Source organism: Camelus ferus, chromosome 34, assembly GCF_009834535.1.
Source record: "Camelus ferus isolate YT-003-E chromosome 34, BCGSAC_Cfer_1.0, whole genome shotgun sequence".
Taxonomy (NCBI): Eukaryota; Metazoa; Chordata; class Mammalia; order Artiodactyla; family Camelidae; genus Camelus; species Camelus ferus.
Genome location: NC_045729.1, coordinates 6,919,254 through 6,945,493, shown reverse-complemented (window position 1 = coordinate 6,945,493; position 26,240 = coordinate 6,919,254). Strand labels below are relative to the sequence as shown.

Here is a 26,240-nt window from a genome sequence, read left to right as displayed (position 1 = left end):
CGCTTACAGAAAGGCTGGTCACGTATCAGATGCATTTGCTGCCCTCATGTTCTCCGAATCCTTATGACTGGAGTTCTGCTCTACCATCCTACTGAAGCCTCTCCAGCAAGTCTACCTCCCCACCATCCACGAGCTCCAGCTAAACCCAAGGCTCTTCTCCACGTTCTTTAACTTCTCTACAGAATGCGAGACCATTTAAATAACTCCTCCAATTCCAAACTTTAATTTGTCCTCGGCAAGGAGGACACTGCCTTATCTTCATTCTAGTCTAAGACACTCACTTGCTCTTTATCAGTTTTCCTCTGGAAAAAAAAAGAAGTGTGGTGCTTTAAAAATACGTCCAAAGACACTTTGATATACTTTCTTCAGAGCTGGAGTCTCATTCCCCTTTCCTTGAGTGGGGCTGGACTTAGTGACCGTCTTACAATGAAAAGAATAAAGCAGAACTGGCTGTGTGTGACTCTGGAGACCAGATCATAAAATGCACCGTGGCCTTCTCTTTGCTCTGCCTCTTGGACCACTCACTCTGGGGAAAGCTGGCTGTCATGCTGTGAGCAGCTCTACAGAAAGACCCATGGAGAAAAGAACTGGGGTCTGTAACCAAAAGCCATGTGAGTAAATCATCTTGGAAAAGGATCATCCATCTCCAGTAAAGTCCTGGAACCCGGCTTGACTGCAACCTTAAGACAGAGCCCAAGCCAGAACCACCCAGCTAAGGTGCTTCCAGACTCTTGATCCTGAGAAGCCAAGAGATAATCACTGCTGGTTGTTTTAAGCTGGTGAGATTTAGGCCAGTTTGCTACACAGTAAGAGATAACTAATGCAACAGGTAATACCTAAGATGCTTTATCTCACTTCTCTTCCTGCCATACACACGCTTTCTGGGTGAACTCGTTTACTCTGATGGATACAAGAACATCCTTAAGGAATAATTTCCATGTTTAAAACTCTAGTACTCCTTTCACATATTACATTTACTTTGACCATTTCCCCCTGAACTTCTCCACCTACATGGCTCCTTATGTTTCAAATTCAATACTTTAAAAATTTTCATATTTATGTCTTCTGCCAAACCCGCTTCTTGTCTTCTCTTTCACAGTTAAGGAAGGCACTAGCCTTTCTATTTTATAAATTCAAAATCCTAGACTCTTCTGTCTCCAATTTGAACCTCACCAGGTACACTCTATTGTGGATAAGTTATATCAATTCTTCTTTAATAGTATGTCTTCAATGTATTCCCTCCTTTGCTTTATCATTGCTTATTCCTATGTCATGTAACTTACTCTTGTCCTGCACTAAATCGATGATCCCCCTGATTCCAATCTCTTTCTGCTGTTAATATAACACTCTTCTTAAAGTTCTGATGAGATTGCTCTCTGGAAAAAAAGTCAAAAATTTCTTAGGATAACATTCAAACAGATTCCATCAGCCCCTTCTGGCTTTAACTCTGATCACTGTCCACTGCACACTCGTTCTATATTCTAGCCAAATCAGTGCATTTCTCAAAAAATATGCTATTTCATGCCAGGTTTTGTCTTACAGCTTGAAATGTCTCTTCTTCAAGGCTCCATCTGAATTAGCCTGTCCCCAGCTCAGGCTTCCTGATCCTTCCAGACAGACTCCAACACCCTCCTCTTCCTGACTGCAGGACTGTTACCTGTGCTCTGGAGTAGCCCTCGCTATAGCTGCTTTGTACTGTAAGACTCTGCCCCAACTACACCCTAGCTCCTTGAGGGCTGATCTGTGCTAGCCTCCTCATAACTGCATGCAAATAATACACACATCAATAAATGTGGGTTGAAGTATTTATAGTTTAATTTGTGTGTTACTAAAATCAAATTCATGGGATTTTTTTTTAATGCCATTTTCTAATGTTTGCTTACTCTATTGAGATAACAATTATGGAGAAATGAAGCGATCAACTTTTTATAATACTTTGGTGTGTTCAAGTAAATCTCAAGCAGTATGGAACGGAAAGGAACTTGACATCCTGATGGTTGACTGCTGACCCAGGCAGAATGCGCTTCATCATAATGTATACTTTGCACACATCATAAAAAAAATGGAAATAAATTTCAGTGACTGAACAGGCAAGTCACCTAACAACAACCAGAAACCACTGTTGTCTGTGATTAGTCAGTTAAGCCTCTTTTTCATAAACTTAAGAACATCAGTTACATCAACAAACATGTTCAGTTCAATTAGATTTTCGGGGGGACATTATAACTTGGACTGCGGTTACAAACTTCAATTGCATGTTTAAAACAGATCTATGAGGTTCATTGTATGCAACTCTCCGACGGAACTAAAGCCATGCACAGGGTATGCGTGATTTACCATTAAAAGATGCTTTCATTCAATTGCCATAAACAGAAAATCAGCAAGAACAAAAGAAACAGAACTTACCTATTGTGCTAACTCTGGCTGAAGGACTAGCTAATGCTGCTGGGACAGAGGCTTTGAGGGGGGCTGCCCCACTGTTTATTCTCAGAGCTGGCATATGGGGAGAGGTGGGTGATGTGGGTGATTTGCCATCAGAGGTCTTGGGTTTAGCTGATAGGTTCAGTGGCTGTGCCACTTCATCCTGCAATGATCATTAGAACATGAGCTGTGATAAGGAAAGGCTGATTAAAAATGCCTAGAAAAACACAGGTACACTGCCTGTCATTTCCCATCAAATACTCCACCAATCAGTGATCTAAACATTCAGTCTGAACATTACCGTGTTTGGTTAGCTGTCAACAATGACACTTCCAACTACATACAATGAAAAACCTTCTGTATAAGAGAAAGTACATATGCACTCAACTATCCAAAAAGCATGTAAGTGATGTCACCTAGAAATATTCTTTAAAAAGATATTATTTGTACTATTCATCTTTATTGAGAGACAGTGTACAATTCACATAAAATTATGATGCAGATAGCTTTTTTCAACCTCCGAAGAACAGGTGTTGAATCCCAAGCATCTTTGTACCCAGGTGCTTAGAGTACCTGGAACATCCCTGATGGGGGAGTTAAATGGTGTGTACCCCGATCAGAACTGTTCTCCATAGGAAATACAAAAAGGAAGAAAACTTTCTAACTTTCCTAGGAAATAATCTTTTCTCCTAAGGTTCACACAAACACTTTTGGGTTTGACCTAAAAATGAAAATAAACACAATTAACATTATACTAATATGTACTATTTGTTTATATGCAACACTGTTCTAAACAATGAATGTTACATTTGTTAAGATCCGATTTGTTTCCCAGGTTCTCTTTACAGTGGACTACATGGCGGTATACAGATCTGCATGTGGTCAGTTCAGCACGGATGGCAATTTCCAATTGTTTTATACTCGAGTAGGTCAAGTTTACATACTTTACATTCTATTTTATACCCTTCTATATTAGCTTTTATGTAAGTTCATGTGTAAAATTTATGGATACAATTATCACTAAAACTTCTATCACAATATATAAGAATCAGAAAACTTAACATTGTATTACTTTTTTTTTTTTACTGCAAACTTGAGAAAGTTTCCTGTGCTCTAAAATTGGAATACTGTGTCATTTATTTGTGCTTTATTGTTTACATTATATCCAACTTTACTTAGGTACTATTGTAGAAAAATTTAGTTTCCAGTTAGCTGCTGTTTCATCTTCACGAATTAAGAACATGAACTATCTACCCGTAGTAGCAGGATATTTATTGAAATTGGGACAATTTAGAATCAAATGGTGTGACCTGGTGACACGGAAGCATGTATTAATTAATGTGTACAAAAGTTTATGTATATTTCTACTCCAAAACGCTTAAAAATCACTTAACAAAAATGGTAAAAATGGTATAGTATGACATTTCAAGTTTATAGTTTTAAAAATGGCTTACTGTTATTTGATTCCATGGTTAGCTTCACTTAGGAAACCCATAAACAGGCTAGGGAAATTTACTCTTACACATTTTTTTCCATTCTGTTTTCTGTTTCAGAGAAAATAACATTTATTTGAAAATCCATGAGATAATTCAAGTGGCAATCTGGGATTCATGCTAGATGCATAATAAATTATTGACCATGATACCAAATTTATATGGATTCACAGAATCTTGGAAGGAAGTAAAATCAGATAATTCCATGACTGGCTCAATATATGATTTTGAAAAGTTTACTTAAGCATTTTAAAAACTACAGGGCAGAAATCATTCCTAGGTCTTCCCATACTACTTGAGCTGGTCAGCCGTAATTCTTATAGAAGGCGGCAGGGCCCAGGAGTACACACGTGTCTTTTCTCCCTCCAGCATGGATGGGAACTTCTCAAAAGGCGGTCCTTGCACTAGTGCCATCAGCACCACCTGGAAAGTTGTTAGAAAGGCAAATTCTCTCTCCTCTGTAGAAACTTAGGAGGTAGAGTTTTAATAAGCACTCCCAGGTGATTCTGGTGGACACTAACATTTGAGAGATACTGCCTTATAAAGGGAGATTATTAAAAAAAATTTATTAGGCTTCAAAACCCTTTGAAAAGCTTCCTCAATATAAGGAGGTAACATTAAAAATATGTAGTGCTATCTCAAACTTCAAAATTTTATCAGAACACATCACATGCTACCAATAACAAGTGAAAACGTGAATCTGTGTAACAAGCCAAACGTTCCTGAGACGCGGTGGGCCAATAAGGGTTAGAATTCACATTGTCTCCCCGCCATTCAGCCCAAATATCCCGTCATAGAGGAGTTTTATAAACTGTTTACTACGCAACTATAAATATTCTCGGCACTTTCCTCCCTGTCAAAAGTTGTACCTGCTCACTACTTTCTGTATGAAACTACTGGCTTTTGTCACGATGGCCTGAAAACTGCTTTTGACAGCATCACAACTCTTGTACAAGTTTCGAGGGGATACCTGCAGAAATTAAAGGTGGCTGCTTCACTTGACTGTGCAGAAAGAAAGGAACGTATTCCCTGAGTTGCAACAGAGATTTATGAGCAAAGAGAAAACAGAGTGTGAGTGTCCATATTGGGGGAAAGGTGGTGTCTATGAAGATGATGCAGACCTGGGCGCTGATGGGATAAAATGTCCTATGCTTGGCTTTAAGCACTAGGAACTATTACATGCGCATACTAAAAAATGACTACCCAAAGCATTTATTAGAGCAAGAGACCCACTGGAAATCTTAATATTCTCCTCCATTCAAGGCAGCACAGATGTCTGAAAGCCAAAAAGTGCAAAGCCCCAAGGACATAATAGAGGTTGACAGTTCCAAAGTTGATAGAAATGTCATTCAAAATTGCCCTTTCATTCTCTGACCAGGCTAATGGTATATTAATAAGAACTCACACACTTGATCCTCATACTGGTAACTATATAAATAATTTTGACCCATTATATGATATTATTTCACAATTTGGTTCTTTTAATAATTTACCACTGAGCTACTATACCACATGCCTATTATTCATGAATAATACAAAAATTACAGTAGTTTCCCATTTTCTATTAATTATTTTTCATTTGACTAAGTGAAAAATTAAAAAATCTAACTATAAAATGGAAGTGAACTATTTATTTATGACATGCACTTCCAGATTATGAATATACACAATAAACACCAAAGGTAAGGCTTTTTCTACTTTGTTTTTCATTTGCAATATCCTATTATTTAGGAGAAATGTGAAAGCTGAGCATGATTAACCTATGTTCTTAACAAATAAAACATACATTTTAAAATAATAAATAAACCATTTACATATAAAAGAATATAAGTAATTTTCAAGGTCAGGAAAGCATTGCAAAAGAGAGCATTTCTATCAAGTACACCATCAAACAGTGAGGAAAGCAATTTCCTTTTAATTACTTGTCCAACTGTTAAACGACGCTGTCAGTTAAAACTTGAAAATAGCGTATTTCATAGTTATTTTATTTTTACATAAAGTAATAGTTAAGAAGAATCCTCTGCAGCTGCTGAGAGCCCTAATCTTGTATATGGCAATTATAAAGCAAGCATTTAAGTTCAAGTAAATGCGTAAGCCAAGGTAAGCAGGTTTCAACTAACAGAAGGCTATTCTCCACATATTTATAGAATTCATTATAAATATTTCAAATCATTTATTTAATCTTTAATACTGTAAAGTAATTAATAACTTCAGAGAGGAAATCAGGCTCAGAAAGGTCTAATGAAACCCAGGTTTTTGGACTCGGCATACAATACTCTTTTCATTTACATGACGAATTTAAACTTAAATTTAAAAAGATGTTGATGAAATGTATTTTCTGGAGTTCAGCCCTAATTATATAATTCTATCACATAATAAACCACATAAAGGTCAGTACGCACGCAATAAAATGAACTACTGCACACATTTGGTATTTTACATATTAGTTTAAAAGTTAAAGCACAAATTGTGAACTTATTTTGGTGATTTTTTTTAATGCTTCTCTGTTCTCTACACTATATAGCGCTGAAAATTTCCTTCAGTAATACTAAACACTTGTTAAGTTAGACTATTCTTTGAGAAAAATACTAAGAGTTCATGTATAATACGTACTATTTTGTACATGCCAATACAAGTTTGAGGAACCTCTTCATGATTATAACTTTCCCTCATAAAGAATCACCTAATCTTCACTGTCTGGGCTAGAATGCAAAGCAAGTGCAATCAGGCATGTTCCACTTACTTACAGTTACTATGACTTGTCGGGAAGAAAACACTTCACGTAACCATCGGCCTGTGGTCACAGCACTGGAAATACTGTGGAGATCCTAATGAATTTTCATCCCAGCCAATGAAAACCCCCTCCACACATAAATTATAAATTAGATAAAGGAAAGAATTTGACACAAATATATGGCCTCAGATGCACTGAGGAAAGACCAATTGTGATCATGAACACGGGGGTATTCCGCACAAACTTAACAAACACCATAGAAAAAGCTATATAAAATTAAAATATATTTCATTTACATGGTTTTCAAATCATAAGTTCATTTTAGGAAGAACATGTTACTCTATTAGAACTTTATAATATTCATAACTATATAATGTGCAGAGACCAAATTAGTTACAGAAGTCAAACAATTTATCAAAGGAAAAGTTGTTCTCCAGAATCTTGGAGGGTTATTTCTCTGTCCCCACTCCTCAACCTTCCATCACTTTTTGCTAAGGAATTTCAATAGAGAACTAGAGAACAGAGATGCCAGTATTCTAGAGAAGCCCACTCCTTTCTTCCTGCTGCCCTCTTGGCCTTCACAACAGGGACCTATACCTACATGCTGGACCTTGGACCACAAGATGTGTCATTAAGGATGTGCAAATGACTATACCCTCCAGAATAAACATTTCATCTTTATTTACATCTTTATTCATTCTCGTTATATAATCGATGGTCTAGTTCATGCCACATCACAGTTGTCCCCAAATTCCACTTCCTTAAATATTTACCTAAAGTAGCTATTGAAAACCAAACGTTTATTTGGTAGTTAACAACTTTAGAGCATTCTAATGGCAAAGATCAAGAACATACACATTTATTCAATCATCCACCCATTTATTCATTGTTTACTGAGTGGAATTTCAGCTATTTAGTAATGGCTGTTTTATGTCAGGCCTTAGAGAAATGCAAATCACTTGACATCTAGGCATGTGGCTTTGAGACTTTAGTTTTGTATGGTCAGTAATAAAGGAACAAAGAGGTGCATTTACTTTTTATTCAAGCCCTAGGTATACAGTCATGTGGAATTGTGTTTTATTAAACTGAACTCTTTGAGGACAGGTTGCCTGTGCATTTAATATACTGTTTCATTTATAAATATGCTTTGATTCTTTGATAACCATGCAGTGATTTAATACAAAATATATATAATTTCAAGCTATCTCCTCTGCACAATTTGACAACTGTGGTTGTCTCCTATCTATTATAAATACTCACGTAAAGGAAGTAGCAGTCATAACACATGGGGAGGAATGGACCCATTCATGAAACATGTTCAAAATTAATCATGATGCTGCTGATATCCCCTCTGATGAAATAATCGTATTAAATTAAAGTGGGGAAGTTACACAGCAGGCTGGACTGCATAACGTGCGCTGTGGGCACACTCCTCTTCCCTAGCTTGTGTTCATATTCATCTTTTTCTTCTTCTAGCCTTACTGTTCACTGTAAGAGCCCTCTTTCACCTGGATTTCCCACCCACATAAAAGCATTTTCCCCCTACAGTTTAGTTGAGGTTTAAGAGAGAGAAACAAAACAAGTATCAGAGATCCCCAAAAAGACTGGTGTATCCCTGATCCATCCTTCATGAAGAACTTAGATGAGAAGGGGTTTACATTTATACACAAGAGTCAAGGCAATATAATACAAAACTAACAATCTTAAAATTATTTTCTTAGAAAATTCCTGAAAAATTAGGACTCCTACTAGGTGGCCACCCCAGCTCCATCCTTAATTACCAGCTTCCTGTTACCTAAAAACCAAGCCTGTCATCTTAGAGAGCACATAGCCCTAAAGCCCTTTTCATGAACTTGATGTTGGACTTACAGATTGCAAGATGCCTTGTTAACCAGGCAGACAGAGCTCCAGGAATTCTCTGATAGGTATGCTTTTGCTGTGTTAATGCTATCATTAGACTTGATTGCCATTTAAATTCAAGTCTTAAGTTATTTAGCTGAGGGTAATATGTTCTAGTTCCTCATTCTGCCATTTTACACTTTCCCTTAATGTACACCTGCTTCTTTTAAAAGTGGATGCTAGCAGTGTAGTTAGGGGAACATTAGCTTCAGTGTGGTAATTACACATTGCTTTTACTTTTATATTGTTGGCCCTTAATTAATTTAAAGGTATTCAAATAGCATTCATCATTTAATTTGTTATTTTAAATGTTCCCTATTCTTTCCCTGTTAATACTTTAATAGATTATTTTCCTTGTGTTCTGACTTTGTTGATTTAATGACTCAAAACTGTAAATTATACCCACAAACACACACATACATATTTGAAAACAAGGAGAGGAAAACTGTAGCTTCTGGAAGATCAATAATATTTTACATTCATTTTTTAATTAAAAAATTTCTTTGAAATATGTAAACCAAATAATGTCATTCTTCATAGAGAACTTACAGTTACCGGAAGGTAAAGGGGGTAGGAAGGGATAAATTGGGAGTTTGAAATTTGCAGATACTAACTGCTACGTATAAAATAAACAACAAGTTTCTGCTGTATAGCACAGGGAACTAAATCCAGTATCTTGTAGTAACCTAAAATGAAAAAGAATATGAAAATATGTATGTATATGTATGACTGAAACATTATGCTGTACACCAGAAATTGACACAACATTGTAAAATGACTATACTTCAATAAAAAAGAATGCAAAAAAAAAAGTCATTCTTTCTTTCAACACAAAGTTCTCAGGAATAGCCAGCCTCCAAGATGGCCCCCAATAATTCTTGCCTCCTGGCACTTACGTTCCTACCTCAATGGACAGGACTGACCTACGTAACCAACAGGACAGTGCAAAAATGTCAGTTTGACTCCTGATGCTAAGTTATAAAAGATACTGCAACTTCTACCTTCTGCTTTTGTGGGTCAGTTGCTCTGGGGCAGGATTTCTCAACTTCAGCACGACTGATTTTCAGCTGAATAATTCTTTGTCGTGAGTGATTGTCCTGTGCGTGGTAGAGTGTTTAGCAGTATCCCTGCCCTCTACCCTCAGATGCTTGTAACATTCCTGCCCAAGCTGCAGTAACCAGAATGTCTCCAGACATTGCCAACTGTTTCTTGGGGGACAAAATCACCCTCAGGGAGAAGCCAGCTGCCATGTCATGAGGACACTCAAACAACCAATGGGGAGATGCACCTGGAAAGGAAGTGAGGCCTCCCGCCGATAACCAGTACTTACTTGTTAGGCATGCGAGTGAGCCACTTTGTAAGTAGATAGACCAGCACCAGTCAAGCTTTCAAATGACTGCAACCCCTGCTGACAACTTGACTGCAACCACATGAGGCTCTTGGCCAGATCCACCCAAGTAAGCTACTCTCAAATTTATGACCCACAGAAACTGTGTGAGACAAGTATTTATTTATCTACAGTCTCTAAATTTGGGGTTATTTTGTTAGGCAGTGATACCTAATCTATCCTCTATAGAAAAGAGTGTAGTCAATATACGTTAACATATATAACCCTAACTTAAGTTGTTACATGATTCCAAAGCATTTTTTTTTAACCAAGATCTCATTTTAACTCCTGGGAAAATATTTGTTTCTATATATTTACTTAGAAGAATGTCATATGAGAAGACCTTTAGCTCACAATACCAAATGAAAACCCACTCACAGAAATTCTGCAGAGTAAAGTTTTTGAACTATTTGAAAAGGAGAACAGGAGGAATACAAGTGTCAACAATAATATCTGATGAGAAATTATAACAAGAAATAGTATCAAATGTATGGTGTTTCAGATTCAACTTTGTTTAACCTCCGGTCCCCAGACAACTTCAAATTCCTAACAATAAGCGTTATTTTGTCCTATGGTGTTCATTACATCCAGACGATTGCTATTATCTTTTAAAATGATTAACAGTTCTACCAAGAGGCTAAAAGAAAGCATAGAGCAGTAAGAGCTGATGTTAATAATCATACCAGTTCCTCTTATTAACCTCTAAATGTATATCTCCAAAAGCTTTTAAAAAGTGCTTTAGAGAAATTAAAGAGTTGATCATTCCACATACAAGAATTTAACGTTTTCTTGGCACCACCCGATCAGTCCTTAGATTCATAATTAAAAAGCATTTGTCACTGTTATTTTTCTGTTAGTTTCACTTGAAGATAATGTGGAAAAAAAAATCGAGAACTACAAAGTTACCAAACGATGGAACAGATTCACATACAAAAAAGCAGAAGCTCTCAGGGCAATGCAGATTCACAAAATAAAATTTAAGGAAATAGACACTACAACAGATCAAATCCTATTCCCACCTCTATGCTGGAGACGGCACCTCTACCTGCACCTGATTGTGCAAAACCAACACAGCAATCTCTCTACCTGAATTTACAAAAGGATTTAATATCAAAGAACAGCAGAACAATATAAATAGTATCAATACAAATGAGTGTAGACTCTGTCCCACTGGGGTCATAGAAAGAAGAGGTAAATATACCACTTGCAAACCTTTATTCAGGGGTGGGGATGGGTAAACAGTCATAAAAATGTAAAAATAATGAGTGGATCTTGAAACACAACAAAATCAAATACTTGGAAGATCCACAGAGGGCTAAAAACATTTCTTTAAAAAATATCTAGAGCTCTTTAAGGGGTTGAAACTGTCCTAGATCCTGGGGAAACTTTGGTCTGAGTTATAAGCAGATAGGTCATAAATAGCTAACCCAGGAGAAAGAAGAAGAAGAAATAGAAGGCACAATCATACATAAGTCACTTAATACTAATTAATTAAATCAAAGACCTCATTTCCAATTCCCCCACATGCATGTATAGGTTCTAACAGGCACAGATCCAACCCCAATAGTCTGGTGAGCCCACTGTGACTGACTGTTTAATGTTTAATACAGTTACGACAGATAGCCAGTGTACTGGTGTATTTTGGAGACTTGAGTTAGGGCCAAATTGTCTAAGGCACAGAACCTTGGGGAAGGATGGGCATGTATAATGTATGCGTATGTGTCGCATGCAAGCATATGACAAATTTGAGGGAGAATGAGACATAAAGCAAGAAGGTCAGGGAAGATTAAGGTGGCACTCTACTATTCGTGACTATAACAATCGTATCATTGTATTGCATTTTATTGCATTAGTTATTTTCCAGAATGGTTGGTAGCAAAATAATCAGATTTTAAATAGCTTAAGAAGACTTTACTCTTTAAAGGGATCTTTACAGATTAGCTGATACTCCCACCCTTTACGGTACAACTTTCTCGAGGGTAGACATTAGTCTATTGGTTTTTATTACCCACATACACTTTGAATAGAAAGAACACTAATTATTAACTAGTAAATATTAACTACATGGATTGTTAAGATTAATCAATGGCTAACTCTTGATAAATTCTAAGTTTTTTTCTATCGTTTTCTCATAAAGTGTTTTAAAAATTCTTTACATCTACATACAATGCAAATGTCATTTTGACTCGTGAATAACAAAAAAGGGGCATACGCACTGCCCTGGGTCCCTCCACATTTAAATCTCTTCAAATGAATTCTTCTCACCACTTGAATTCCATAGTTCTTCCCTGTCTTCAGAACTCTGCTCCCTTTTCTTCTTGCTTTCTCCCTTAGGGTTGAAAGCTTGACATCTCTGGGACCTCACTGATTTCTACTCAAAGATGTCAGCTAACAGAGCCATTGTTAGGAACTCCTTCGTGACAGGCTTCCTATTAATTTAACTTGAAACTTTATTAGGTTAGTACATTCAAACTTCAACTCTTTTCACTCCGTTCATTGCAGACAGAGAAAGAGGGGCAGTCATTGAAGACAAAGGGTCAGAAAGTCCAAAGATAAGTAAAAATAAAATGTAAATGCAAAACTCACTTTTCTTACTCCCACTTGTTTTAACCCAGACTGATTTTTACCCTTCAGATGAAGGGTGGTATTGGTGATTTTTCTTTCCGAATATAGATTTAGAAGAATTGTCCCATCTGCCCTGGCCTCACTTTTTTTTTTTTCCTCTTGTGATAGGTTTATTCTTTAATTTGTTCCAAAAGCATCTTTTAGGCCTCATTTCCAACAGTGCTAGTCATGGGGGAAAAGGAATTTATATTCCAGTTGGTGAAGCAATAAACAGACACTAAATGATACAACAGTTTAAGGCTGTGTAACTTGCTAGGAAATTTTAATAGAGTTGACCCTTGACCAATGCTGAGATTTGGGGCACTGACCAAAATCTGAGCATAACTTTTGATACTCCCAAATTTAACTACTAATAGCCTACTGTTGGCTGGAAGCCTTACTAACATAAACAGTTGACTAACACATAGTCTGTATGTTGTATACATATCTACATATATTTTTATGCATTCATGACATAACTTTTTCTTAATTTTTTTTGATATTTCTAGTCTACGCAATTTGTTTGTAAATTTTTTCAAACTGTCACAAATCTCCAAAAAACTTTCCAATATATTTGCTGAAAAAAAGCCTTGTGTAGTAAGTGGACCCATGTAGCTCAAACCCATGCTGTTTAAGGGTCCAGCTGCACTTAAGAGAAATATCACGGTGATGAATCTAAAAGTATCATAAAAGTTCTCTTGAAAAAAAAATTTGTATTTTATTTAGTCTGGATTATTTAGACCTAATTCTCTGTCACAAATGCAGCTGACTAACTGGACTAGGACTGGGATTTGGATTTTGGATCTTAGATGTTTAATTAAAATTCAATTTTCAGAATTTCCAAGAGGTTATAATTTCCTTTTTCTGTTGACCCTCACACCTCTTTTTCTGAAGAGTCTGAAACCACAGAAAGCTATGAAGAGCACGGGCTCCTGGAACATTAAGTCCTATAAAATTTGCTATTTGGGATTAGATGATTTTTATTAGAAATAAAGATTATTTTCCCTTTCCAGAGATATTCATCAAAAATAACTGCTTTCCAATTATGACTGACAAAGTGTTTTCTTCCTTTGTCCTTCTCTCATAATTGACCTATTAGAGAGTGAATAAGACAAAAGGCATTGTATATGCCTAACTGAATACAAAAGTTATACAAATTTTACCTGGGAACTTCTACCAACTCCAAAAGAAATGCTGATTTTATAATGCAATATTGTTAAAAAGGGAGCTAGCTTCCAAAGAAGAAAATGGTAATAGTTCTGTACACAATTTGCTATGTAAGTATTTGAGGGAATCAGTCAAAATATTGCAAGACATATAAAAGTACATTTAATAAGTTTAGTAATCCAAATATTAATAAATTTTTAAAATAATTTGAATACTTTTACATCTGTTCAATTTTAAGGCTGATTTTTCCAATACCATTCAATTTACTCCCTGACATCTAAACTTTCAAGTTATAGAGCATCCTTACATATTTTATTTTAAGTCTTATAGCAAGAGTGTGAGATATTATCAATCTCACTTCACAGATAAAGACACTAAGGTTAGAGATTTGTAAATAGCTGTAACTTTATTAAGCTTGGGACTCAAAAGCCTACAAGCCTAGGCAACTTTTCAGAGCTGCCTCTCTCTCATCTAAACGCCAACAGAAAAAAAAAAAAAAGTTTAGCAATAATTTCTTTGAAAATCAAAGTAACATCTGAAGTTTTGCAATTTTTCTTAATTCTGAAGAAACGTTTTTACCTCATTATCATAGAAACCATCAAGAGCTCAATTCAGGGAATTATTAGTCTGGACCCTTGCAAAAAGTATGTGACACCTAATTATGAAATATTTTAACAAAACAGCTAAAAGTAAATTCCAAATGGATTCATATATCATAAGTGCATCAAAAGAGTACCCATATTCAAGTAAATGCCATAAACATCCTCAACACTATCCAAGTGGATCTATTTTGTTTCAACACAAAACACATGTCAATTTATATATATATCCAAGTGCTGTGCAGTCACTTAGAGACGAACTAATATTGCAAGAAATGAAGGAGAGGATGGTAAAGACCTTTAGCCCACCTACTGGCTTGGCCAAAGGCTCTGAATCTGTCTCAGGTTTATTTCAAATGAGTTGTGTCAAAGGTTACCCACAGGCCATTTTATAGTGATTTATAGCTGATGTCTGCAAATCTCCTTTTATTTTAATGGTAACCTCAATAAAGTCATTAAGGCATTCTTTGTCTTCACGGCAGTGACCAGAAGGGAACTGATGTCTTTAAAAAATTCTAAGGGTGATGACTATTTATATAGAATGTCAGTTAAGGACAGTTTTTATGTTGCACCCTGGAGACAAGAAATTTTTTTCTCAACATATTGAAGATGCTTAGCTTGATTATATATTCTGCCTATCTTTGTTATAATATTAAATTCAAGGTATAGGCCAAAGAAAATTCAATACAGATGAAAAGGCTTAGAACTGAGCATCAGGTAAGAGTCTGATTTTAATTATAATGATCTCAAATTTGTGTTAAAGCTCTCACAGCATAATGATTCTTAAGTGTCTGTATTGAGTTAAGCATATCATGAAGCATGAGGAATTGCAAGATTGATTTATCAGATATTCATTTAAGAAATAGTCAATTATAATAATTAATGTGTAGTGAAACTCAGCTGTAATGCCTCATGTTTAATTTTTCCCAACCCATAACATTAAAAGAATAATACATTTCATGGTCTGGATGGCATAAAAGATTTTTTTTACAGCAACTGTTTAATGGTATCATTACATGAGTTTCGATGATATCTTTTAAACTGAATTAAGGAGGAAGAACAAGCATATTTACCTTACATTCGACTTTATTTTGAATGTTGCTTTGGGTCATTAGATTGCCAAATAAAATGAACCTGTATTCTTGATTATAATAGTAAAGAATGAACATATGTATATATATGTTTGTATGTAATATCCATAATGTTTATATATAATATAAACAAATGTGTGAGTATGTATTGGTGAAATATTTCTCTGCCATATTTGAGTTAGACTGGCATAAGAAGGAAGCAGAGAAAGATAATCTTAAAAATATGAGGGAAAACCAAAAGTTTCCCTCCTAAAACTTTGTTTGAACTGTCAGTTAAACAATATAACAAAAGCAGCCTGTATTGGTGTAAGTCTGTGTCTCTCATTTCAGTGCACAGTTAAATCTTCAACATGCATAAGGGAGGAAATTCACTTGAAGATGTATTCATAGTAAATGCGTAGGCCAGAGTGCTAATTAATTAGTTTAGACCTGACCAGAATATTGCTGAGTTTTTTAAGGTACCCTTTTTCTAATTTGAAGAAACCTCAAAAAGCAAATTTCACTATCAGAATCAGGGCAAAAAGCAGCAGTGAGTATAGCCTGCCCTCCAGATCCGCGGGTTCCACATCCACAGATTCAGCCAACTATAGCTGACACAGAGGACCGACTGTCCTATACCATTTTACATAGGGCAGTCGAACATCCATGGATTTTGGGTGGCCAGGGAGGTCCTGGAACCAATCCCCCACAGATACCAAGGGAAGACTGACTGTACTTCACTCAGACCATAGTTAGGGCTGGTAAATGATGCATTTTTTGCTTCATGGTATCCCTCAAATGATCAGAACACTCATATTTCCTAAATCTAGTATATCTCATCTAGACTGACGGGATAAGCAATAAGAAATCTTACTTTCTTGTTCCATGACTGTTCTGTATGCAAGGTCTTTCTACGTAGTACAATAGTACTATTTCACTTTTCTTAGGTACAATCATATTCTGTTCATCCTGCACTGAGAATTGCCTCCGATGATCCAAGATACTGATCTTTGACCTAAGGGGTCCTAAACTCAGTCATATTTTTGGACATAATATTTTAGCTTACTTCCACAGAGGGTTTGCTTATTTGTTTGTTTGTTTATTCTTTCAACAGAACTACAGCAAATGGTTACATGTCAAGTATTACGCTGGGTAGTAAGGGTGAATGAGATATAACACCTGCCCTCAAGGGACTCACAGTCATTCAAGGGAAGTGTTATAAGGGTGTTGTAAGGGTGCTGTGATATTACACAAGGAGAGTGTATCTGTGCAGTGTGGTCACATATGATGGAATCACCAATTCTACATAGAGATGATATTGAGATAGATCTTATGAGTTGGTGCCAGGCAGGAGAGAAACGTGGAACGAAGATGGCAAAAGCATTCCAGAGAGGTAGAATGGCACAAACACGGGCAAAAAGAGGTGAAATAAAATGATGTATGAGGAAGCGATTCCATTTGGAGATCAAATTGCTGGGACTGGGAGAAAGGCAGAAGTAATAAATGAGGCTAGTGAGCTGACTGCGGCCAGATCACAGAAGGCCACGGTAGGGCGGTTAGATTTCATCCTCTAGACATTTTTAACTTTACGTTTTCATTCTTCTTAAGTTCATTCCCAAAGTTCTAGAGATGCATTACAGTCAACCTATTTGTTTCTTTAAAATTCAGAGGAAATTCAACCTACGTGTCTTTGCACAGGCTGTCTGACTTTCCTTTGAAAACCTTCTACACGACACATCTCCTGGAAGTCTTTCCTTACCCTATTTCTTCCCCGGCTGTGTTGGGAACTTTCTTCCTTTCCTCCCTATTTTATTAACTGTGCATTCGAAGTGAATCTTGTTTGTACAAACAGGATTCAAATACATTTTGAAGGAATATTTTTAAAAAATTTAAAAATATTTCTTTTTGCTCATTAAATTCCTCAGTGTTTTATTGTATATGCCTAGAATTGTAGAAAATAACATGGTTACACCAAAGGCCCAAAAGCTTACCTGACAATAGCTAAAAAATATATTATTGAATTTAAAAAATTATACAGATACATTCTCTTAGATAATGTTGCATTAATAAATTTAACCACAAAAACAAACAGTGAAAATTATGTCACAGTGATAACTAAGGTTTCAATTCCTATTATTAAGATTGAGTTGTGTAATATAAACATTTCATTTAGTAAACATTTATTGAGCTCGTATTATGGGCCAGCCACTTAAATTCAATGGGTAAAGGAAGTGTTCCTAATATAATCAATCTTATGGAATTGATCTTTCCTTCATTTAGTTTGTTGCAAGTCCATAAATTATAGTCCCATATATAGCAGATCAGAATTCCAGCTCACTGCGAATCTATGAATGCTAATAGAAAAAGACAAGCAAAACCAAATCAAACAAAAATTACCAGAGGTTCTCTTAAAATTGGATCAGAACCATCTTTTTTAGATAAATGACAGCACTATGTGCATGAAAACTGGCACTAAAAATTCCACCATTTGACCCAAAATTCTTTTCTTGCCCTGTATTTATATAGGGTTGACCTGAATATTGAGCTCCCGCAGACTTAAAATGAAACTTTGATCCTCAGAAGAGTTGCATGGAGAAGTTTAGAAAACAAAAATCAGTACCTATTTAAGGACATTCCTATTGCTGTCACAAGGCTTTTATACATACTTCACAACAGCAATTTTTCCTTATGTTATTTTAGGTGCTACTGGAAATACCACAAGAGAAAATTTTTTGCAGTATTTCATCCCTTCTATTTTTGGTCTCAATTTCTTTTTCTCCTATTTATGAAATATCTACACTATCAAAAGTCATCAAAATTACTCAACAAACCATACCAGCTCAAATTATATAATAAAATAGAAAAAAAGAAAATTTGTTGGTTATTGAAAGGCCTGGTATTTAAATGAAAGTCTCGTATGGAGTCTCAGTACTGATCACTGGTCCTGCAAAGAACTCTAACAGAACTTTAATAAAAAGTATTTCGTGGTTTTATGAAAATGTAAGGTTTTTCATCTTTTCTGGTATTGGGAAACAATGGGGTGGGGGGGATACAATTTTTTTCCTATTTAAGTATACATTTTTTCTCTTCATACTGTTTTGGTAATGGAAAACCTGTAAAACGAAAATTCTGGTCCTCATTTTCTCTAAATTTAGTGAGCTCATCCTTATCCTTTGGTTTGAGAAACCATAATCATAAAGGATGAACTGCTGGGTTCTGAAAAAGTCACCCAATGGAATCAGCTAGTCCATAGCTGTAAGTTGCAAGGGCCAAAAGCTATAGGATATTGCAACTTTGTAATTGCAATATTGTAAGTCTTGCAACTCACAAGGGGAGGGAAGTGTAATTCTAAGAAGCATTCAATTATATTATCTACAAGGATGTCCAGGACTAGGAAACGGGTACATTCTTTCCCTGAGAATCTGAGGACATATAAGTTCGATTCAGGTTAAAGAAAACAGCTATGATACTTTGCCACTTGCATTTTCAGGCATGCTGCTTTCCCAGCAGCACTCTGTTAAACAAGTTCTGAGCAATATTCAATATTCTGAGCCATTAAGAATGCAATTTTCAAATTTAATATTTATGATTAAAATTTCCATGAGCAAAATCCTTTCTTTAGTACAGAAAAAATTTCAAATCTATTTTTAAGTAAAACTAGAGGACTATAAAATTATTCTCTATTTCAAAAAAAAAAAAAAAGAGCTTTTCTGCATTTTGAATGTTATTTTGTATCTCCTTTGCTCTCAAACTTTAAGATACGTGACATAAGGAACGTGTGCTTGCAAACTTCCCTGATCATATTAAGCAGACCCTAGCAATAACTCACCGTCAAGGTGAATTACACCACTTACTGTCCATCTCTCGAAGGCATTTCCCCCCACATTTAACGCTAATCAAGTTACACAACTTTTCTGGTCTTTGTTTAAAAAACTACGATGAAGAATGACTGTCTGCTTTAGTTGATTATTAGAAGAAATGAGTAACTGCAGGAATGATGATGGAGAAGTTCACTACAACTTTTTGGACAGGCTCTGGATTAACTTAAGTTAACTTTGTGCAATTAATGCCACTACCATATCGTATGTGCATGAGAAAATGTGAAAAGAGGCATAACTAAAAAAGAATCTCACTTTATAGAATATAATACAATAAAATAGATACATTAGAAGTTTGTGTATAAACTCAATGTAAGTATAATAAATAGAATTTTAAGTGCATTATGAATGTACATGCTTAAATAAACCATATACTGAATTTTTAACAAGAAAATAAACACATTATTTATACAAGTTTTACATAAACTTAAGAAAAGTTTTTTTTTAAGTGAGTGGCATTCCATGTTTATAGGACAAAAGGTGTGACTTTAATAAAGCTTATAACTGGAGGAAGGGAGAAGGGAGGTGGGAGAGAGAGACGGAGAGTAAGAGAGAGCGTGTGATTCACTTTGCAAGAATGCTGTCCTGTCCAAAATGCTCAGTTCAGGACACTGCAGGTTTATCCCAATGACAAAAATAATGTTATTCATAACTTTAAAACTACCCTGTTGTAACTGTTTTAAGTTTGCAGCACACTTTTCAGTAATTGTTTTTAAAGACAGCTAAAAGTCTGCTGCACTTGGGCAGATCCACTGAAATCACACTGGGTTACAAAGTTTGGGGTAAAAATCAAAAATTAAAAAACTAGTATCAAAACTAAAAATCTGATTAGAAATTAGGGTCTGTTTTCTTATGTGACTTGTTAATCTACTCAAAAGACGTTAAGGAAAATAAGAATTCTAAAACTCATGAGTACTAATATATAGCAATTATTTTTTAAGGTGACGATTTAAAAATCAACAATTTTTTTTAGTACCAAAACACTCACTCCAAAAACTCAACCACGCAATTTGCTTCATATAGGTGGTGACAGGTACTATCAATTGTGAGTGTTTTCTTATATTACTAATGAAAAAAGCTGATAAAGTGAATCCAAAGAAAACCCAGGAAATATTCTAGGTTAAATCCATACTGCAGGCCCTTACTTGCTGCTCTTAACAGACTGTAGGTGACTGTCTTTTTCTGTCTGGATCCCTCACCACATGCCTCACCACCTACACAGTGCTCCATGAGGACGGAGATCTGTCTACCCCGTTCACCAGTATCCTCAGGTGCTAGGACTCTGACAGACACATAGATTAATAGATATTTGTTGAATTAAATTTTGTCTCTCTAATGGCAAGGTCCAGGATATGTCATTAGGGCTCAGATTCCAGGGTGCTTCTAGGGAAGTAATGCAGACATGCTTAAAGTATTAATTGATTGATCCAAAGGATAAAAGGAAAAGACTAACACCCTAAGAAAGGAAGACAATGAGTAGATAATTGCAAGAGTTTAACAAGTGGTATGACACACGGAAAAGATAAAATTTCTCTTAAAAAGTGAATGCACTTAGAATAGAATTCAAACTCCTTAACATGTAACAGCCCTATATGATGTGGTCTTTCTCATTCCTAACTTCATTTCTGATTCTCCCTCATGCTCACTGCATTTCAGCTACCCCAGCCTGTTTTCTAAGCCTGGAATCTGTCACCTCGCCCACATGCGAGGGTCTCTGCAATAGCGGGTCCTCCTGTTTGGAGTATCTTTTCCTCAGACCTCTGCAGGTACTTTCCTGTGCACGACTGCCGTCTCAGAGAGGGCTTCCCTCGTACTCTGTCTCAGGGAGAGTCCCATGCCTGTCCTCGGCACTCTCACCACGTTTTATTTCCTTCATAGCACTTACTAATATCTGAAATTATCTGTTTAACTGCTCACAGTTTATCACTTCCCATTAGACTGCAAGATCTTAAGACAAACTGTCCTGTTCACAGCTGTAGGAGCTGTGGTTCTACTGTCCTGAACTGAACTTGGTACACAACGGGCACGCATTAATCAGTGAACGGAGGATGTAAGCATAGGGCGCCAGAGCACCGGAAAGGACAGTGCCTCGGAGAACGAGAGAAGAACAGAGCTGAGAGCCGGAAATCAATTCCCAGTGATACTGCCTGTCTCTCTATTAAACCACACCTGAAATCAGAATACCTTTTTAAAATAAAGTTATTTATATTAATTAATAATGAATGTTTAATAAAGAAATAAAACTTTTTTTTTTTTTTACTGTGACTGAATATGTTTCCTTTCAGCTTAATCCAGTTTGGGTTGCGTTTTCTACTACTTTACTAACAAATACAGTAGTCATTTAAGTGAAGCCGTAATTTGAAATCCAGGAAAGCTGATTACAGTTCCATTTAAATAAGAATATTGTTGACACTGAGTTACTCTGAATAATGACGCCACTTCATGGAGTGGTGGACTCCCTGCGTCGTTGATGGAGACTAGGCAGAGGCAAAGTGACCTTGTGACTGAGTTACTGTGTGTTGGATGGAATACTTCCTGAATTTCCTTCTTTCTTAAACTTCCATAATTCTATAAACAAAACATCTGATACATTTTGTTATATAAATAAAACTTCTGAATACTTTGAGTTTTGCATCTGTCTTAGGTAACATCTCTTTGACTCTTACATTCACATCTGTTTACTGTATTGCTTTCTTTCCATTCTTTATTTCATAATACTTAAAAATATTAGAATGCTTTGCTCTCTCTAGAGAAAAATCTACTGATGAAATTTAACAAATAAATATGCATATATTCTATTTCCCATCAATCTATTAAGGTATTAATATGTGTTGTCATGTAGAGAATGAATCTATACTTCGGGGCAGCTCTGTGAAAGAGACTACTAAAATTCTTCCTGTTTTACGAACAGGAGAGAATGAGTAAGCAGAATGTGCTCAATTACATGGAGAGAGAGACTCAGACCCGAGCTTTAGAGCGGGCAGTCATCCACGGTTTCACTTCTCAATCTATTCATCAGTTCTAGCACAGGTCAAGGCTAAAGGAGGGAAGGGGGTGAATCAATAGTTCAAATGATCAATAATTTAAGACGGCAAATTAAACACTTTAATTGATTTGAAGACTGTTTTAGGAAGCTCGAATTATAAATGATTCCCTAAAAGGAAAGAAGACCACAGAAGTGCACTTTCGCTGTCTCAGTCTCTGACGTGTTAATGACTCAGTTTAGCCACGATGTTTCTTGGTGCTGTACCAGCCAGCCCTCCTGTACAGGGACATCCCTTCACATTGTTCGGTCTTTCTTCCCTACACTATTTAGGGTTTAACAGCAAAATGAGTTAGATGCTTAGCTTTTTGGATGGTAAATCTGTTTTGGGTTAGACCTATTTTTGATGACAACTTCCACTTTAAAAAATGTGATTCTGTGACTCTTCCCATGTCTGCACAGGCTCAACCTCCTCTGGCTTTCCCCATGGTTTGCATTATTAAAAAGCTCTGACATGGCTCATCAGAGCTGGCTGCCGTGTTCTAGACAGGTTCCTGTCAAAACAGAATCAGTATACTGGGGAACACAGGCCAGGCCAGCTAAATTCAGGGGAAACTACCTAAATCCCTCTGTGTATTTTGCCTTTTAAAAAAAAAAAAAATTGCCAAAATTATAACTAGTCTGTCTCTTTGCTGTATAATTTTTTATTGTTTTTAATGTTACAAATGTGACCCATCCCCCTCTTTCGGGGCATAACAATGTATCACCAAATGACGTACTTGGACATTTAATACCACTGCGCTCAGACAAGCTGCTGTTTAAGTACCTAGCTGTTTGAGATTCCTGTTAACTGAATACAGATGAAAAGGAAAGGAGGAGGCTCATCACAGGGGTTCTGCTGATAACACTTCATTTAACATATTTCAGTTTAGCAACATGGGACCACAAAAAGAAAACTATTTTATTTAAAATGACAGGGCTACTATGTGATACCTACTGTAAACATGTCCCACCCAGGAAGAGATGACAACGATAGTGGCCACATTTCACCTCTTGAGTCCGACACATCCATATCGCATCTCAAAGGCTCACAAAATTGTTATTTCATAGATATTGAAATATGGGGGAAGGAGGGGTGTTCAAAAGCTATTCAACAAAGCACAGAGCAGCTGAACAGGGCAAGGTGTTCGGAAGATTCTGGCATTTAATTGGTATGCCGGACAGTGTTTCAAGCAGAGGACTAGAAAGCAGCCAATTTAAATGTGGTTATTATTAGCTGAGACCAACATTCCATTCTGTTTCGAAGTTTTAGGAGAAAGGAGATCTACAAAAGTACTAGGTCCAATAGTTTCAGGATGGATCAGTGATTTTATTTGATCTTACATACACAGACAAATGGACGCCCCTCTTTGATTAACGCTATTCAAGCACTGTGGATTACTCAGAAGCACTACATTCGGAGACCAGTGCTAGCTCTGTGTAGTGAGTAACGATTATTTGAGTTCTTGACCTGAAAAGCTTTAAGAATAAGTCAAGTAGTAATAGTCCAGGAATTTTTACATGCTGGAAATCACATCTCCAGCAGTTACTACTACTAAACATTTTCCACGGCCAGGTGAAATGTGAAAATGCTAAATGAAGTTGTGATCGTATTGAGCAGTGCTTTCTTGCTTTCTGAACTTTTCATAATGAAAATATTACTGTGGAGACCTTAGCATTTCCTGGTCCATTTCAAATTTACGAAATCTCTTTGATGTCTTTTGCTTTATCTTGAAAGGATGTTTCTGTCAAATATTAAAAATAGTGTTTTTATAGTCAGTGTGATGCCGGTCTGACTGGGTAGTGGTCATACTGGACGTGCACTTTTTTTAGTCAACCTTTCGCCCCAACTGGCACCGGCATAGCATTATAATTGGCATTATAACTGTCTCAAAGTGAGCAAAAAAAGCTTCTTTTCCTAACTCTCCTGTTGGAACTAATTTTCAATTAAGATGAATCATGATTATCCTCTGATTGTTCATACCGCCAACAGAAATTGCTAATTTGTGTGTATGTGTACCACACTTTGTGACTCATGGTACTACACTACACAGTTCTACCCTGGAGATCAGTGTGACTGCTAAAGTAATTCCTTGATAGCATGAAACTATGTGATTGGTACCATTACAGCAAAAAATAAGTGCTTTACTAGGAGTCACACCTGACATTACTAACGTAAGCACCTGGCTACAAAATCAGAGGAGATCTTCACTTCTGCGTCTGTGAAAGAGCATCAGATAAAACAACACAGCTTCACTTCCTGCTTCTGAATTTGAAGCGATACGGCCCCTGAAACTATCTGACTGTGTCTGGTCAGCTGGCTTGGGCTTCTTCTGGCTTGTTGGAAAAATATTTCTTTTCCTTGTCATACCTCCCAGGTGCTACTGCTGAGCAAATGGGAACATCATGGCCAGAAGTATTTGAAAAGAACAACAAAAAAAAATTGATTTGGACAATCTATGTGCTTCTGTCATTGACAGAGACACAACTGTGACCAGGGGTATGACTGGGGTCATAGGAAGGTTAAAAGAAAAGCACCCAGGAATTCTCTCTTGTCATCAGCTTTTCAAACTAACTACTCTTTGGTTAGCTGCAGGCAATGTTTAAGTTTTCCTCAAATACCAAGAGATGTTTCATAGTATTTATAAGTTGCACTTAAAATTTTCCCAAAAGGTGGTTACTTTCGCAAAGGCAAAACACTTAAAATCTGAAGTTCAGATGGTTAGCACATCTACAACATGTGAGGATTTCTTGGTCACACGAAATTATAAGCTTATTCTTTACTAACAACTGCCTGAGTTGTGTGTGAAACCAAATAAAAAGCCTCCTCCTCCTAACTATCTTAAGGCTGATATTGATTCTATTATTTTTAAAAGAAATAATTTATTCTTATCAAACAAATATTATTAAGAGAGTTAACTACTATCACAACGTAAGGGCTTTCTAGGTTTTTTAAAAGATTGCAGCAAACAATGCAGAAAACCATTTAAATAAAGAAATACGTGGTGCAAAATGAAAGTCACTGAGTAAATTGCGTCCATCCTGCAGCAGAATGCTAAGCTATAAACAAATCAGTTTAAACATTTGTTAAGGAATATAAGCAGATTCAGAGCAGCAATATTGTCTATGAGATTCAAGGACCAATACTGCTAAACGATACTTTAACTAAATCATTCTCCATAATGTAAGAAGTAGAATGATTTCTAAAATTTCCTTTAAGCAGGATCTCTTGTGCATGGAAGTTCAACATTTCATACTTCCATTCAAAGTTTATTACCAATATTTAGCCATGAACTCTGCTGCGAGGACACACATGAGCTACGAGAATACCTCTGAAGAACTAAATATATTTCCTTTTGTTGGTCAATGACAAAATTACTCTTGGAGTAGGATCCAGAGGACAAAAAATTAAGTAAGTGGCAAAGAGACAAGTGTATATGTATTAAGAAAGATTTTATGTCACACTTGAGAAATGATGGCCTTGATTTTTCACTCTTTGGCAAAACAGAGTATGAAAAAAATTTCTTGTCTTTGTGCATAATAAAATCAAGGCATAAAAAAGAAAAATTAACCAATGACAGCATGCCAGGCATTAAGGAAAACAGTTCAAAATAGTAAGTTTAAAGACGCATCACTCAACAAGTGACGCTACCCACGTTCTCCAGTGCAGATTTGGAAGAGAGCAGATTTCTTTCCGTGTTTTCGCATTTACAGGGCACAATTCCTGTCTGCGGTTTTTGGAGGGTCACTGTGAGTCCTCTAAGGGTTTCTTTATCATTTAATATTATAAATAATTATGTTCCTAGGCAGCGGTTCAAAGCTCAGTCCAGCACTCGTACAACACCACAGGAAGGTCAGGTGACCTTTCTCCAATTCTCCTCTCTCTGGTGCTGAGGACAGACAAAGTGATATGTCTGTCATACGCCATTACCATTAGAACAGAATCTTGTTCTTTTATTACAACTG

At 36.2% G+C, this 26,240-nt stretch overlaps 1 protein-coding gene across 11 annotated transcripts in view; it reads right to left on the bottom strand.

Annotated features, from left to right (window-relative positions):
* The window catches only part of SOX5 (SRY-box transcription factor 5), a 903,217-nt gene that overhangs the window by 39,211 nt on the left and 837,766 nt on the right, over positions 1-26,240 (bottom strand). For all 11 annotated transcript variants that reach the window (XM_032473064.1, XM_032473061.1, XM_032473062.1 and 8 more), the window contains one exon: positions 2,407-2,584. In XM_032473064.1, coding sequence (XP_032328955.1) covers positions 2,407-2,584 — 178 coding nt within the window. The remainder of the gene's footprint in view (positions 1-2,406; positions 2,585-26,240) is intronic.